The sequence below is a fragment of the Capronia coronata genome, assembly GCF_000585585.1.
Source record: "Capronia coronata CBS 617.96 chromosome Unknown acBCG-supercont1.1, whole genome shotgun sequence".
NCBI classification, from domain to species: domain Eukaryota; kingdom Fungi; phylum Ascomycota; class Eurotiomycetes; order Chaetothyriales; family Herpotrichiellaceae; genus Capronia; species Capronia coronata.
Window position 1 is genome coordinate 772,965 of NW_006912893.1, and position 13,171 is coordinate 786,135.

The window sequence follows — 13,171 nt, forward strand, 5'->3', positions numbered from 1 at the left end:
GCTAGTCAAGGCAGGGCACGGCACGCCACGGCAGAGATGTTCTTGTCCCGTCCAGAATGGAAAGCCGCGGTGCGGACATCAGTCCTTTCCTTTGTTTCTCTCCTGTCTCTCTTCCTATTTCTTCTTCAGCATAGCGAATCGGCGAGTTGGTGTTCAGGGACTCGGAGGTGAAGACTGAGATTGTCTCTATCTGGTCTGGTCTGGTTTGGTCTGGTGCCATTGGGAGTTGACTTGAACTTCCCGTGATATGAGGGCGAATATCAAACACAAACTATGGACAATATAGCCAGATCTTCTGCCATTTTTTTGTTTCGTTTCTCTTTCACAGTTCCGACGTAGTATTACGGTCAAGGACGGGCTCGTGTAAGAACAGGGACGATATTAACTGTACGTCCGTATTCGAGCAGCGGTGCAGTGGTTAATTGACCGGAATATGATGAAGTCCCCGGGAATATGCACCAAGGAGACTGAGTTCGTAGTGGTGTTTGACTGAATGATATCACACTGACACTGACACTGACTTGACTTGACTGCGTTTGCATACTGTGTATACTGTATATAGTAGCAGGTAGCCACTGTCCGGTTCTTCAACCTTGACTGGAGGCTGCATTGTGCCGCGGAGAGGAATCCTGTGACTCCGCAGTGCCGCAGTGCGGTAAGAATATAGTACCTTAGGTACCTAGGTACCTTACTAAAGGGAGCAGGCAGTCTTGGGATTCCATCACTCCACAATCCCTGTGGCTCATTGCTCCATTGCTCCATCACTCGTCATTATCGTCCAACTGTCCATCTTCCTCCATCTTCCACCCTCCATCTACTACTGTACATCACCTTCTAGGTATCCAAACTGATCAACCGCCGCGCAACCACCCTTTGCCGTCACGAAAGCAGGCTCACCGAATCCAAGAATCTCGGTTCCATCCTGGTTACCACCCCTCATCCCAATCTTCGAACACAGCCTGGCTCTTCTTACAGGGAACTGAACGGAAGAGAACAACAACAGGACGGAACAGAAAGAGGGAGAGTAATCCGAACAAAACAAGCAAGGAGGCCACAGTTGTACTGTGTAGACATTGGACAGAAATCGATCGGAGGAGCATCGCAGAGCTTTTACCTGCGCGAAAGGCATCGATTGACCCACGAAGTGAACAACCAGCGAACCGAAAGAAGTCGCGCTGTTCAAGTCGGTTGGACAAACTAGACCCTCTGGGACCCGATCCCAACGCTAACGCCAACAGCGACACCACACTGCCGCAGCCATCTCCCCGAACAACCCAAGTCCAGTCCTCCGCCATCTTCTGCGCTCCGCTCCTCTCTTGCTCTGGTTTGCAAAGCGCATCCAGATAGCGAGAGGTGATCGAAACCGAGACAAGCCCAAGACCAACCAAGCCCAAACCCAAACCCAAACCCAAGTCCAAGCCCAACCTGAAGTCAAGTCTGACTGACCAGACAACATTGCAACCATGTCCGACGCCTACGCACGTGAAGAGTATGTTGTCTCCCTCCTTCCCCTAGATTGCCAGGACCAACTACAATCACTGTTCTCATTAACATTGGTGATTCTGTCCTTGTACACTCACTCACTCCTCTTGAATCAACTGCCCCTGAATCTAGTTATTGTTATGCTAACCCACTATCTCTGTGTCCACGTATTAAAGACAAAACAATGACCTCCTCTCATCTCTGTCCCAGAAAACCTCGGCCTTGAAACACATCACCCTCGATATCTACGACAATGCCCGCTCCCAGGAGACCCTGGACCATACAAACGAAGTGTTCAGCAACATGGGCACCAGTATCCGCGGGTCTGCGGGCCGGATGACGCGCATGGCCAGACAAGGGGATAAGACTGCCGTGCTGAAGTTGGCAGGGATCCTGATCGTCGCGGTATTGCTGGTTTATTGGATTGGAGGGTGGATTCTGGGACTGATCTTTGGTCGGTAGACGGTAAAAACCAGAAAGAGGACAAGATCTGGAGATGGGTCAATACCTGGCGATATCGACATTGCCTGCTCAGAAGAAGATTTGAACAGAGGTCGAAGTCGAATGTGGCGAGCGGGGATTGAAGATACGCTTGAAGAGAGACTGTCATCTGATTCGAAAGGAGAGTGGAGAGCTCTGTATCTGGGGACGAAGGGCGTGGAGTTGTCTCATGCTTGGACGATAGCCGCCCAAGACAGAAAATGCGAGAGGGTAGGAGGATACCTAATGAGGTGACCAAGAATGATACTCGGGCGCAGGGCAAACAGAAACAACTGTGCTTGAGAAATACCCCGGAGAGCAGAACACACAGAACGCAAACGAAACAAATGTTGCGAGTGGGAATCCCAGATGCTTGAAACAAAATCCCTGCGGGCGGGGAGACAAGGGGAAATATCAACTCCACGACGGGACCGGTAGCCTGGCTAGCTCTGCTCAGAAGAACCATCTCATCAAGAGATTGCATAGTCCAGCCCAGAAACCAAAAAGAGGAGAGGTCGCGGAGGAGCTAGCCTTCGGGAAGCCCCCCAATTAGGACGGAAGCAAGGACTATTTGAAAGTGGAACGGGAAGCAGCCGATGAGAGGCCAAGGAGGCATTATCGGCGAAGAAGGTCGGGCACAGAGAGAGAGAGAGAGAGGAGCCGCTGGACGTCTCCAGAAGTGGCATCGTTCGGGTCTGCGCCTTGAATTCCAGGGGAGATAATGAAGAGAATGACTACCGTCCCAAATGTTCCACAATAGAACAGAAGCCGAGTGATCAGAGGAGACAGGGAGAGGCGCTTCGCTTCACCGATCACTGTGTACCGATCACTGTGTTCTGTTCCTTACTGATTATGTATACGAGAACCAGAACCAGGATATGGTGCTCATAGGTATTCATACAAAATTTCATTTTCTTGGTGTATGCATCTCGAGCTGCCATGTGCCGGTACAAATGCAGAAGATTTCTCGATGAACCTTGCTTGCTTTTCTTTTCATCTCCTATCGAGCACGCACTTGTGTTCGCTGAACCGTGAGCACGACGACAACAACACCATAACGAGACCCGAACCCACGTAACTCGAGGTCATCGAGATAGATTCATGCCATTTCGCTCCCCAACCGACGCCATGCTTTTCGCAGCCCATTCATTCGGCGGTTGTGGTCTGGTCCCTTGAGCATCGTATCGTGTCCATGCCATTTTCATGGTTCCAGTGCTAGTTTTCCTGTCCAGCACATGTTGGGTAAGGTAGGAAGAATACCTTTGAACGAAGAAACGTGAATGCCACAGCCATGCCATGCCATGATACCACACCATGCCTTGCCTTGAAGGACACCCTGTCTGTGGCTTTCCGCTTGGGTATCGGACCATTCAGTCATATGGCATCCTCAAAGTCCTCGTCTTCTTCGGAATCGCCATCGCCATCGCCATCGCCATCGCCATTCGTCCCAGCATCTGCCGACAAGCCATCCGCTCCGACCTGGCCGTTTCCATTTCCATTTCCGTTTCCAGTTCCGTTCGGTGGAGAAGTGCCGTTCTCGAGCTTGAGTCGCTTGCTGTCCCTGTCCGTGTCTCTCTCGAAAGACACGGCGAAACTGCTGGCGGGCGTATTGGCATCGCTGCTGGGCGGACTACTTGCGTCGAAGTCGCGCTTGAGACCGTTGGCCGGCTTCACGTCTAGACTTTCTTGGTTTTGTCGTTGTTCTTGTTGTGATGGTGGTAATGGTAGTGGTGGTTGCGGTTGCGAACTGCTGACAGGTGTGCCTGCAACGCTGGACCCGACGACATCGACGTCTTCAAACTCCAGATCCTCTTCTTCTTCCGCTTCCTCGTCGTCTTCTTCCTTGTCTCGCTTGGCCGCTTCTTCGCGCTCGCGTTCCATCTCCGCCATGTAAGCGGCGACTTCGTCCTGCAACGAATTGGCGGCGCCACCCGCGACGAGATCGGGCTTCTTTTCGTCTTCGTCTCCATCTTCTTCCTTCTTCGGCATGCCGAGTCCGGCGACATCCACGGAGTCCAGCTGCATTTCCACCTTGACACCGCCCGTGCCCGCGGAGGAGCTGCTCGCGGTCGAGGCTCCAATGGCACTGCTGGTATGCCATACCGGCAACTGGTTCTGCTTGGCCAGCAGTTTCCGCCGTTCTTCCTGACGCTCGGCCTCTTCGCGCTCCGCTTCCGCACCACTGGTCAAATTGACGGCTAGGTTCTCGACCTTGACCATCTCGGGCCCGCGTTTCAAGTTCTTGTTGTCGCGCTTCAGTTCGACGTATTGGTTCTCGGCCTTGCCGCCGCGTTCCTTGGGCACTTCTTTCTTCCTCTCCCACGCGGACATGAAGTCGTTCTCGGGCACGTTCTTTCGGTCGAGCTTGAGGATCATGTCGTCGAATTTCTTGAGCTGGTCGTTCAATCGCCGGATCTTCTCGTGGTTGCCTCGGTCCTGTGTGGCCTGTTCGTTCTGCACCAGCGTGGCACCACATCGGTCACAGTAGAACCCTTCGTCGCCGATCTTGTCGAGAATCTCCAACTCTTCGTACTCCGCCTTGCAGCGTGGACAGCGCCAGTCCTTCCGCTTGGTCTCGTCTTGTTGGTACAGCGCCTCCACCTTCTTCCGGAGTTTGGCGATGCGGTATTTGATGGCGTCGATGGCCGGGTGGAACGGACAGTAATAGTATTCTCGTGGACTGCCGCGTTGGGAACCTACTCGCACTTCCATGCGGGAGTGGGTTTGGATGAGCCGGGCGGCGCGCAGAGGATTCATGATACTGCGGATATCTTTTGGTTGAGCCGACACCAGGACGGCCAGGTCGTCCATTTGTAAGACAGAATGGAGCATGATGGCGTCGACGATGAGGATTTGTTTCGGGTGAGGGAAGAACGTGCGGACTGTGGTCCGGATGAGCGTCTTTGCTTCCTCCATACTGGAAGGCGGTTGTTACAACGATGAGGGAGAAGACGGTGGAAGTCGTTCGCGACAAGATGGAAGAAGATGAAGGAGGGGATGTATGGTCTCGAGGTCCAGCTCAAGGCAGAAGAAGGTGGATATTAGCCATGTCAACCTCCGACAAGCAGTGAAGCCGTTGAAGGAAGCGGTTCGGTCAGAGGACGAGGATGAGCGACGAAGCCTCTCGCACGACTGGCTGATGCGGCGAGCTGACAGCCTGGCGACGGGAAACTAGATTGCACAAAGAAGCGCCCTTGCCGCTGTCCCTGTCAGTGATGGTAAGGACGGAGAGAAGTTGGGGGAGGAAGAGAGCCGTAACAAAAGAACAAAGAAGACGTCGCATGCGGGCCTGGTGACATGCAGTGAGCCGCAGTTCGTAACTTGAACGTCGAATGCGACGAGGCTTGGCGGATTCATGCGGCAGTGCCGCTTTTATAATCGCCATATGATATTCGACTTCTTTGGGGCGGCGTCGCGAAATGGCTATACAGCTGCCTGCATCCTCCATGAACTCATCAAACCTAGATCTCTTTAGCAGATCCTGCTTCGAGACCCGCATCATTCTTTTTACGGGTGTCTGCAGAAAGATGAATCTGTCTAATGCCACATTAGAGCAGCTAGGTAGTCACCACATGAGCCGACACTACATGTACTGGAGATCCAACTTGAGCCCCTTTTCACGGCCAGCCTTCTCATGTCCGTTTATGGCGAGCGTTGCGGGAGTCTTATCAGACTCAGTGAAGAGGGCGTCTTCAAATGCACCATCTCCGTCGTAGATACAGCCACTTTTCACCGACCGTTGGGACATGGAACTTGTGCGATATGATTCATCTGAGGTCTGCATTGCTCCAGAGTCCATTAGCGGCAGATGATATCGGAGGGTGGGTGCGGTCATTCATGACGAAATGATTGATCCCGTATTGTACACTCCTCGTCGCACCGGGTAAAAAGCCTGAGAGGTGCGAGGGTGTATACGTATTTAGCTGGCGGTAAGCTAGAGGCTTCATCTCCATTTTCTCCTCGACCATCTTGGGAATCGGCTTGAGTCTTGATTATTGACCACGCTCCGTCATTCTGGGAGGAGAGGCCTCGATCCCATCAAGTCCAGTGAGAACTGTAGACGTAGATGCTCCTTTCACCGACACGGCGCATCTCATTGCAGACAGACAGAAGATCTGGCGTACTTGATCACCTCCAGATTTCAACCGATGAGCAATCAATTTTCACTCCCTCCCCGTGTAGCACAGTACATCGCAGTGTCGCACCGAGTGAGCACAGGAAGACTTGCGATGCGCAAAGGGATTCCTTTTCAGCAGATCTGCTGGACTGAGCCTGTCTCTGCCCTCGGGGTTGACGAAACGGCGGATTCGAATACTTTTCTGCCCGGTTTGTCATGTAAGATATCGATCCAGGGAAGCCGCTTCAACCTCGCCCGCAGGTCATTCCACTCACGGATTCCGCATAAGTTGACGAGGGCCCGGATCCAAGGCATCAGCCAAACATCGTCGGCCGGGGTGAAAACTGAGATGGCGCCAACCACAAGCAGCCAGAGCAGGAAGTTGAACTGCGGCGTTGACGTTGACGTCGTTGACGTCGTTGTCGTCGTCAACGTGTCCCCGACTCCGAGTCTCAGGTGCAGGAGACAGCTGCGATACGTCTCGGGAAAATAAGTCTGTGGGGCCTCCACCTCTTGCCAGCGAAGGAAGACGTGCGACGAGAAAGCCAGCAGGCCGAGGCGACCGGCTTCGGCTTCGGCGTCGGGGACGGAGGTCGGATCGGATTCGGACCGTCTCTCCAGATGCAGGTTCAGCAGGGGGTACATGACCGAAGTCATTGTGTTGAGCAGTGTTTCTTGGGGGAGTCTGCGCTTATGCTCGGCGGCCGAGTTGATTGCTGAGCAGAAGCGCGTCATGACCGTCCAGGCACGAGATAGGTCTGCAATGGCAGTGGCATCGACGTATGTGCCCAACGTCCAATAGTGCTCGGAATTTGATGGGTCAGACTGCTCTGCTGCGGACGGCGCCAGATCGTAATGCGGCAATGGTTCCACAGGCAAGTCCGTGGAAAACATTGGCTGAGTGCCGTTGTTGAGCGCGATTCCCAAGTCGCATCTACGAAACTGTCAGTGACTCAAGTCTTAGTGGAAGGAGAATCAACTTAATGGAAGGAAATCAACTTAGTGGAAGGAAGGTCAGTCGATCAAAGCAAGTTGTAGGGGAAATACTCACTTCAACAGCTCCATGACAAGTTTCTGGTTATAGCTGAAAGCGCGCAGCCCGCCTCTCATGTCGACGATCTTGCGCAGGCCTTGCATGTGGTGTCTCGCGGAGTCGTTGTCGTTGGTGAAATGCGCATGCCTGGCCAAATACAACACCACGAGCAGCGTGGAGTCTGAGATTTTCTGAGCTTCATTTTCGGCCGACAGTCTCTCGCGAAGGAGTCGGAGCGTTCGGGAATGGTGTTCTAATGTTCTTCGCGTTGCCGTGGGAGTTTCCCCGCCGGACACACGCGAGATGTAGGCCTGCGTGGAGAAGACCACGGCATGCATGTACGCCGCGTCGTAGGCCATGAGCTCGACCCAGATTGTGTCGACTTTGCTCTTTCTGTGGAACGTGATGCAGCTTTCCAAGGGATACATGACTTTCTTGGCCATCAAGCAGACTAGACCTTGCCACGATGTGAGTTAGTGTGAGTGTGAGTGTGAGTGTGAGTGTGAGTGTGAGTGTGAGTGTGAGTGTGGTCGCAAATAGGCGGTGGAGAGTGTTGACTTACGTTTCAATACCTCTCGAATCAACGACGGCTCGACGGTCCCGGCGAAATGTGTAAAGGAAATCTCGGAGCCGACCTTGTTAAGAACCGTAGAATGGCGCACGTTGATCAACAGCCCTGACGACTCGTCTCGATTCTCGCCGAAGTCCTCCAACTGATGCGCGGAGGATATTGTGGTGGGTTTGTTCTTCCGAGGCTTGCCCTGGTTCTTCCCCAGCATCACATACCTCCTGATTAGCTTTCGCTTGTCTGGCTCGGGCTTACTGATGCCGTTGGTGAGAATGAACGGCATCTCTACTGTTCGCTGCTTGTCAGACACTGGCTGTCAGACTCGACTCCGGGTTAGACTTACCAGGTTTCTGGGGGGCCGCCATATTTGGTAGACTGTCAGGACCTATTACAGCGTCCTGGAGGGCTGATGAAGTGGGTTGTTTTGACGTGATGCAGTCTTCGATTCGATTCGATTCGCAGCCACTGCATCAGTGTCACAGACCCAGATCCAGATCCCGATCCCAGATTGCGAAGGCAAGGGCGAGGGCAGGTCGACAGCTCAGCGGGCCATCGCACTCTCTGTACAGAACCGTCGGCAGATCTGACCTCCAAGATTGTTTGTCGAGAACAGTAAGTCTATCTCTGCCCAAATGTGCAACTGATCATATATCATTCAGTACCTTAGGCAACCGTGAAGCGAAGCGAAGCGTGAGAAGTGAGGAATGAAGTTCAAGTTGGATGACATGAACCCCACAGTAAGTCCCACCCACTAACCGCAACCGGAAGGCACTAATGCAGGACATTGGTTGCTCAATCCGGTTAGGCTCAATCTTCCATATTGGACATTCTGATTGGGCCTCGAGACTACTTCCCCCTTCTACCGCAAGGCTGCAGGGTGGAGACAATCACTCAGGAGAGGTAACAAGGTTCGATATCTCTGTACTGTTGCGATGTTTAGAATATGGGCTCATTTCCAACTAAACTCCACAAGTATCAGATTCTTGTTTGGTCGGCACACCATCACTCCACAGAGATCATCTTGTCGGGTGCGGCGAACCACCATGTCCGTCACCGGTCCAGCGTCCTGAATCGAGTCAATGATTGCAGAATTCCACCGACATTGGCAAATGCAAGCTCATCGAGTGTCTCTCGCCAGAGTGCTTCAATAGCGTCCTTCCCCTCCGGTGTGTACAGTACCGGGTTGAACCTAGATGGCGTCTCCACATCAGTAACCAGGATGCAAGCAGCGCCGTTGGACAAATCTAAGTGCTGGGTATGTTCTGGGTAAAGTTTGAGTCTTGACTTACGGATGGATCTTGTAATTCATGATGAAAGCGCCATGAGACTCTTTTCCCTTGGCCACGGCGGCGTCCAGAAACGTCGACGCGCCCATTGCGATACTCCTTCCACATAACGCCCCAAAGACATGATACCCGATCTTGGCTCCTCCGGAGAGCCCGCGGGCAAGATCCGTTTTGACAAAAGCGGGATCTGCCAGATTCACAATGACATCGTCTGCATTGACATGGTCGATGAGCTTCCAAAGGAACATATGGGCCAGCGTCTTGGAAATGCAGTACTGAGCGGGGAAGGCAAAGCGCTTGGGATCATCCAAGGACTGCAAGAACGGTCTTTCCTTGAGGGTGGGAAGCTTCGAGTTCAGAGAGAGCGCCGCGTTGACGATGGTCAGTCGGCCTGGTGTCCCCCGCGGAGATTTGCTCTTGAGCGACGGCAGCAAGAGGACAGCCAACAGCATCGTCGAGATGTAGTTGATCTGGATGATCTCCTCGTGGCCTGTGCTGGGGTTCGTCCTGAATTGAGGATTGTTCAGGCCGGCATTGAGAATGACAATGTCAAGTCGGGCCAGATCGGTTTCCACGCGTCGGGTAAAGGTTTGGATGGATTCGTAGGATGCCATGTCGACGATCCACACCTCGATGTTCGCCTGAGGGTGCCGCGTCCGGAGCTTTTTGGCTGCTGCATCTCCTCGGGCGGCAGACCGGACGGCAATGATCAGGTGGCTGAGTTTGTAGGAGAGGAGTTGAGAGGCGGCTTCGAAGCCCAGGCCGGTGTTCGCGCCTGTGATGATGGCCACTTTTTCGGAAAGGTCGGTCCCCTTGGGTAGTGTTTGGGCTTTTGTGAGGAATTGGTTTCTGAAGAAGATGACGGGGTAAATGGCGTGGGAAGGCGGGAGGTCTTTTGAGCCGACCATTGTGGCTGTGGACAATATTGAGTCAGGTTCTTATTCAGGAATCAGCTGTGTGCAGCCATGAGGGCTGAGTGCCGGCTGACGGTGACAGTGACAGTTTATATATCTTGTATACATTGCCAGCACAGGGAGATGTAGAGACCCTATCCCGAACGGGAATACAATCCAATGAGTGGCGCTTCCACACCCGCATGACATCTCGGATCTGTTTGTGCATAAGGGCCACTTTCCCGTGAGTCACTTGGGCCAGTGGGAGATATGGCACAGAGTGGCGAGGAGGCTCAGACTATACAGGGTTACTCGTGCCAATGGACAAGGGGGATCTCGTATATGAAACATGATTGGTGTAATGAAGAATGAGGATAGGGATGGGTAAGTCCCAGATCATGCCGTTGACTCCTACATACACACCGCCCTCAAATCTACTCGATTCCTTTCTTTTCTTGCTTCCTGAATCTCTGTCATTGTCACGGAGGCTCAACAGCCACCGTTATGAGTACTACACCACAAATTGCTAAAAAAGACAAAGTAACTATTCGACCAGAATTAGTCCCTTGGTGTATATAACCGTCACATCCATTATAGTATCAACTCTTAGCTCCATTCTTCTCCATATCTCCCTACCATTCTCATCCTTCCTCCTTCTATTCAAACTCTTCCCCCCCTTCAAGTCCCCCGTCGCACATTTTCTCTATTTCAACTCAACCTAACTTCCGGCGGCCCCCCATCTCTCCTCGCAGCATCAGCAAACCTCCGAATCCCCTCCTGTGTTCTCTCCAGCAAATCCGCCACCGACGGCCTCCTCGCCGGATCCACGAGCAAACAATCATCCACCAGAGCTCTCAACTTGGAAGAATACCGGAGATTCTGCCACCCAGACAAGACCGAGTATCCGTCCTGACGGAGCGAAGTTTCGGACTTCTCGTAATAATTGACCCGGGTATGGATGTCGAGATTGTGGAGATCGAGTTCCATCAGACCGTAGATGTTGGCGCCCATCTGCCAGATCACGTGGGCCATCGTGAACGGGTGGTTGGAGGAGCCTAGGACCGGGTGACGCCAGTTGCGGCCGTAGGTGCCTTCATTGCGTTGTTCCTTTTATGGATTAGTTGGAACTGGCAATCAATGGGCGTGGTGACAGGAATAGGGTAAGAGCGAGCAAAGGTGGAGGGGAGAGAGGATAGTGTAAGAGTGAGCAAAGGTGGAGGGGAGAGAGGATAGTGTTAAAGTGAGAAAAAAGGAGGGGCGAGAGTATACTTACCGGTGGAGTCCAAACAATCGTGCCATAGTACTTCCATTTCTTACTGTTGTTGACATCCTCGCGGCTAGTATATTCGGCCAATCCCCAGTCGGCGACTTTCAGGGTGGGATAGTCCATGAGGTTTCGGACGGTGCTGGGTTCGCACATGAGGACTGTTGTGGATGGAAGAGTGAAAGTCAGTAAAGGAATAGGGCAGTGCAGAAGGAAAGAAGCACTCGTTCCAATCGACTTTTAAGCCCACTCGAGTCAAAACTAGGAGCATCGACACACTCACCATTCTCATGTTTCAGATCCAGATGCAGAACAAAATGATCCTTCCCAGGCGGCGCCACACTATCGTCGAATCGCACCACGCTCATATGGTATGCTGCTTGAGCGAAATCGTAAAAGGCCTGCCAGATGAATGCTTCGGGGAGGTAGTCTCTGTGATGAAGACAGGTTAGCCAGAAGAAGAACAAGAGAAGAGAAAGAAGAACAGGTTAGCAGAGAAGAAGAACAAGAAAGAGAAAGAAGAACAGGTGAGCCGATAAGAAGAAATAGAAATGGAAAGGAGAAGAACACGAAAGAGAAATTAAAAAAGTAAAACATACTTATGCTTCGGATGCCGCTGGTTATACTCCCTGTATCTCTGGACCAACCCCTCTAAAGTCCCATGTTTATGATACTCCAGATAATACCGCCACCTCATCTTTGGGCTGTGGTCTCGGTCTTGGTCTCTGCTCATGAAGAGCTTGTATTTGCGGAGACCCGCGACGTTGCGACACCCCTGGTTGGCGAGGCCTTTCATGATCAAGACCTCCCAGGGGATGGCGACGCGGTTGTTCCGGTCGACTTCGCGGGTGTCGATGTCGGTTTGTTTGATTGCGAGGGTCTTTGAAGGGATGAAGATGGTTAGCAAAGAAGTAACAAGAAACAAGAAACAGAAAGGAAGAAACTTCCTTCCTCCTTCCTCCTTCTTCCCAACTCCAACTCCAACTCACATCAACAGCTCTACCATGGCTATCGAACTTAGTCCATTGACCAACCATCCCAAAAGAGCCTTTTCCCAACAAGTCGGTGCACTAAAATCAGCAGGAAAAAGAAAACATTAGCATAAGCATGAGTATCGATCGATGCTGATATAATCGACAAGCCACAGGAACCAACATAAAGTAACACCTACTCCGCTTCGCTCCGTAGGATAAAAACATACCTCCCACCATTCATCATCAGCGTACCACGCTCTGGACAATCCAAACTTTTCAGCGCGCGCATCGACCCAGCTTTTCCTCCGCCACCGAGCAACGCGGCGCTCGACTGTGCGTCGGTCACGGGTCCATTTTGCTCGTTCGTGGATGGGGGCGTGGGATATAGGGACTGGGAGAAGCATTTTGAGAGAAGAGATATAGTAGGAGTAGAGTGCAGTCCAGGTCGTTTCGAAATGAGAAGGAAAGGAAAGGAAAGGAAAGGAAAGAAAAGAAAAGAGATAGAAGGAGAGAGAGAAGGAGGGAAAGAAAGAGAACCTGATGCTAGGACTGCTTGCTTGTCTCCCAAACCTTGACATGACTTGATCAGATTCCGTGATCGATCCGTTTTCATCAGATACCGGTCTGAACGCGACCAGATGCGGTAACAATGCATAGATAGATACCTAGATAACATAGACATTCAAGTTGCCTGCCAGTGCTTTGAACCGTTTCTTTGTCCTTTTGTGCTTCGGCCTTTTTCATCATCCGAACCATGCAATCGTCGGTCAAGCCTCACGCTCACGCTCACGCGTACGAGTTGGTTGACATACCTATGGTTCTTTGGCTTCTGCTTTTGTTCCCAGATATCATGTTGTTCATCACCTACCTACCCTACCTTACCCACCTTACCTGCCTTGCAGACCAAGGTATGGAGACGTTACAAGGTGTCAGCATACTTGAAAGTTAATACGTCTGAACCAAGTCTGGGTTTGGGTTTGGGCTTGAGTTGAGTGAGCAGGATGCAGTGGAAGAAGAGGCTGAAAGATACCGTCAAAGGAAGAAGTTCAGGAGAGGTTGGAGACTTGGAGTCGA

The 13,171-nt window shown here is 52.1% G+C and overlaps 5 protein-coding genes across 5 annotated transcripts; 1 reads left to right on the forward strand and 4 right to left on the reverse strand.

Annotated features, from left to right (window-relative positions):
* Positions 1–1,463: 1,463 nt before the first annotated feature.
* A1O1_00290 (blocked early in transport 1) lies at positions 1,464–1,944 on the forward strand (the record flags this gene model as incomplete). The annotated part of the gene is made up of 2 exons (XM_007721210.1): positions 1,464–1,489; positions 1,659–1,944. 2 exons carry the CDS (start codon positions 1,464–1,466, stop codon positions 1,942–1,944), a joined length of 312 nt encoding a protein of 103 aa, XP_007719400.1.
* Positions 1,945–3,336: 1,392 nt separating this feature from the next.
* Positions 3,337–4,878, reverse strand: A1O1_00291 (uncharacterized protein; the record flags this gene model as incomplete). Its single annotated transcript, XM_007721211.1, has 1 exon — positions 3,337–4,878. The coding sequence occupies one exon, from the start codon at positions 4,876–4,878 to the stop codon at positions 3,337–3,339; it is 1,542 nt and encodes a 513-aa protein (XP_007719401.1).
* A 1,333-nt stretch (positions 4,879–6,211) lies between these two features.
* On the reverse strand, positions 6,212–7,963 carry A1O1_00292 (uncharacterized protein; the record flags this gene model as incomplete). The annotated part of the gene is made up of 3 exons (XM_007721212.1): positions 6,212–7,013; positions 7,131–7,563; positions 7,675–7,963. The coding sequence occupies 3 exons, from the start codon at positions 7,961–7,963 to the stop codon at positions 6,212–6,214; spliced, it is 1,524 nt and encodes a 507-aa protein (XP_007719402.1).
* A 767-nt stretch (positions 7,964–8,730) lies between these two features.
* Positions 8,731–9,874, reverse strand: A1O1_00293 (uncharacterized protein; the record flags this gene model as incomplete). Its single annotated transcript, XM_007721213.1, has 2 exons — positions 8,731–8,869; positions 8,970–9,874. 2 exons carry the CDS (start codon positions 9,872–9,874, stop codon positions 8,731–8,733), a joined length of 1,044 nt encoding a protein of 347 aa, XP_007719403.1.
* A 693-nt stretch (positions 9,875–10,567) lies between these two features.
* On the reverse strand, positions 10,568–12,501 carry A1O1_00294 (serine/threonine protein kinase; the record flags this gene model as incomplete). The annotated part of the gene is made up of 5 exons (XM_007721214.1): positions 10,568–10,966; positions 11,133–11,284; positions 11,407–11,555; positions 11,723–12,003; positions 12,325–12,501. 5 exons carry the CDS (start codon positions 12,499–12,501, stop codon positions 10,568–10,570), a joined length of 1,158 nt encoding a protein of 385 aa, XP_007719404.1.
* Between the last annotated feature and the right edge of the window lie 670 nt (positions 12,502–13,171).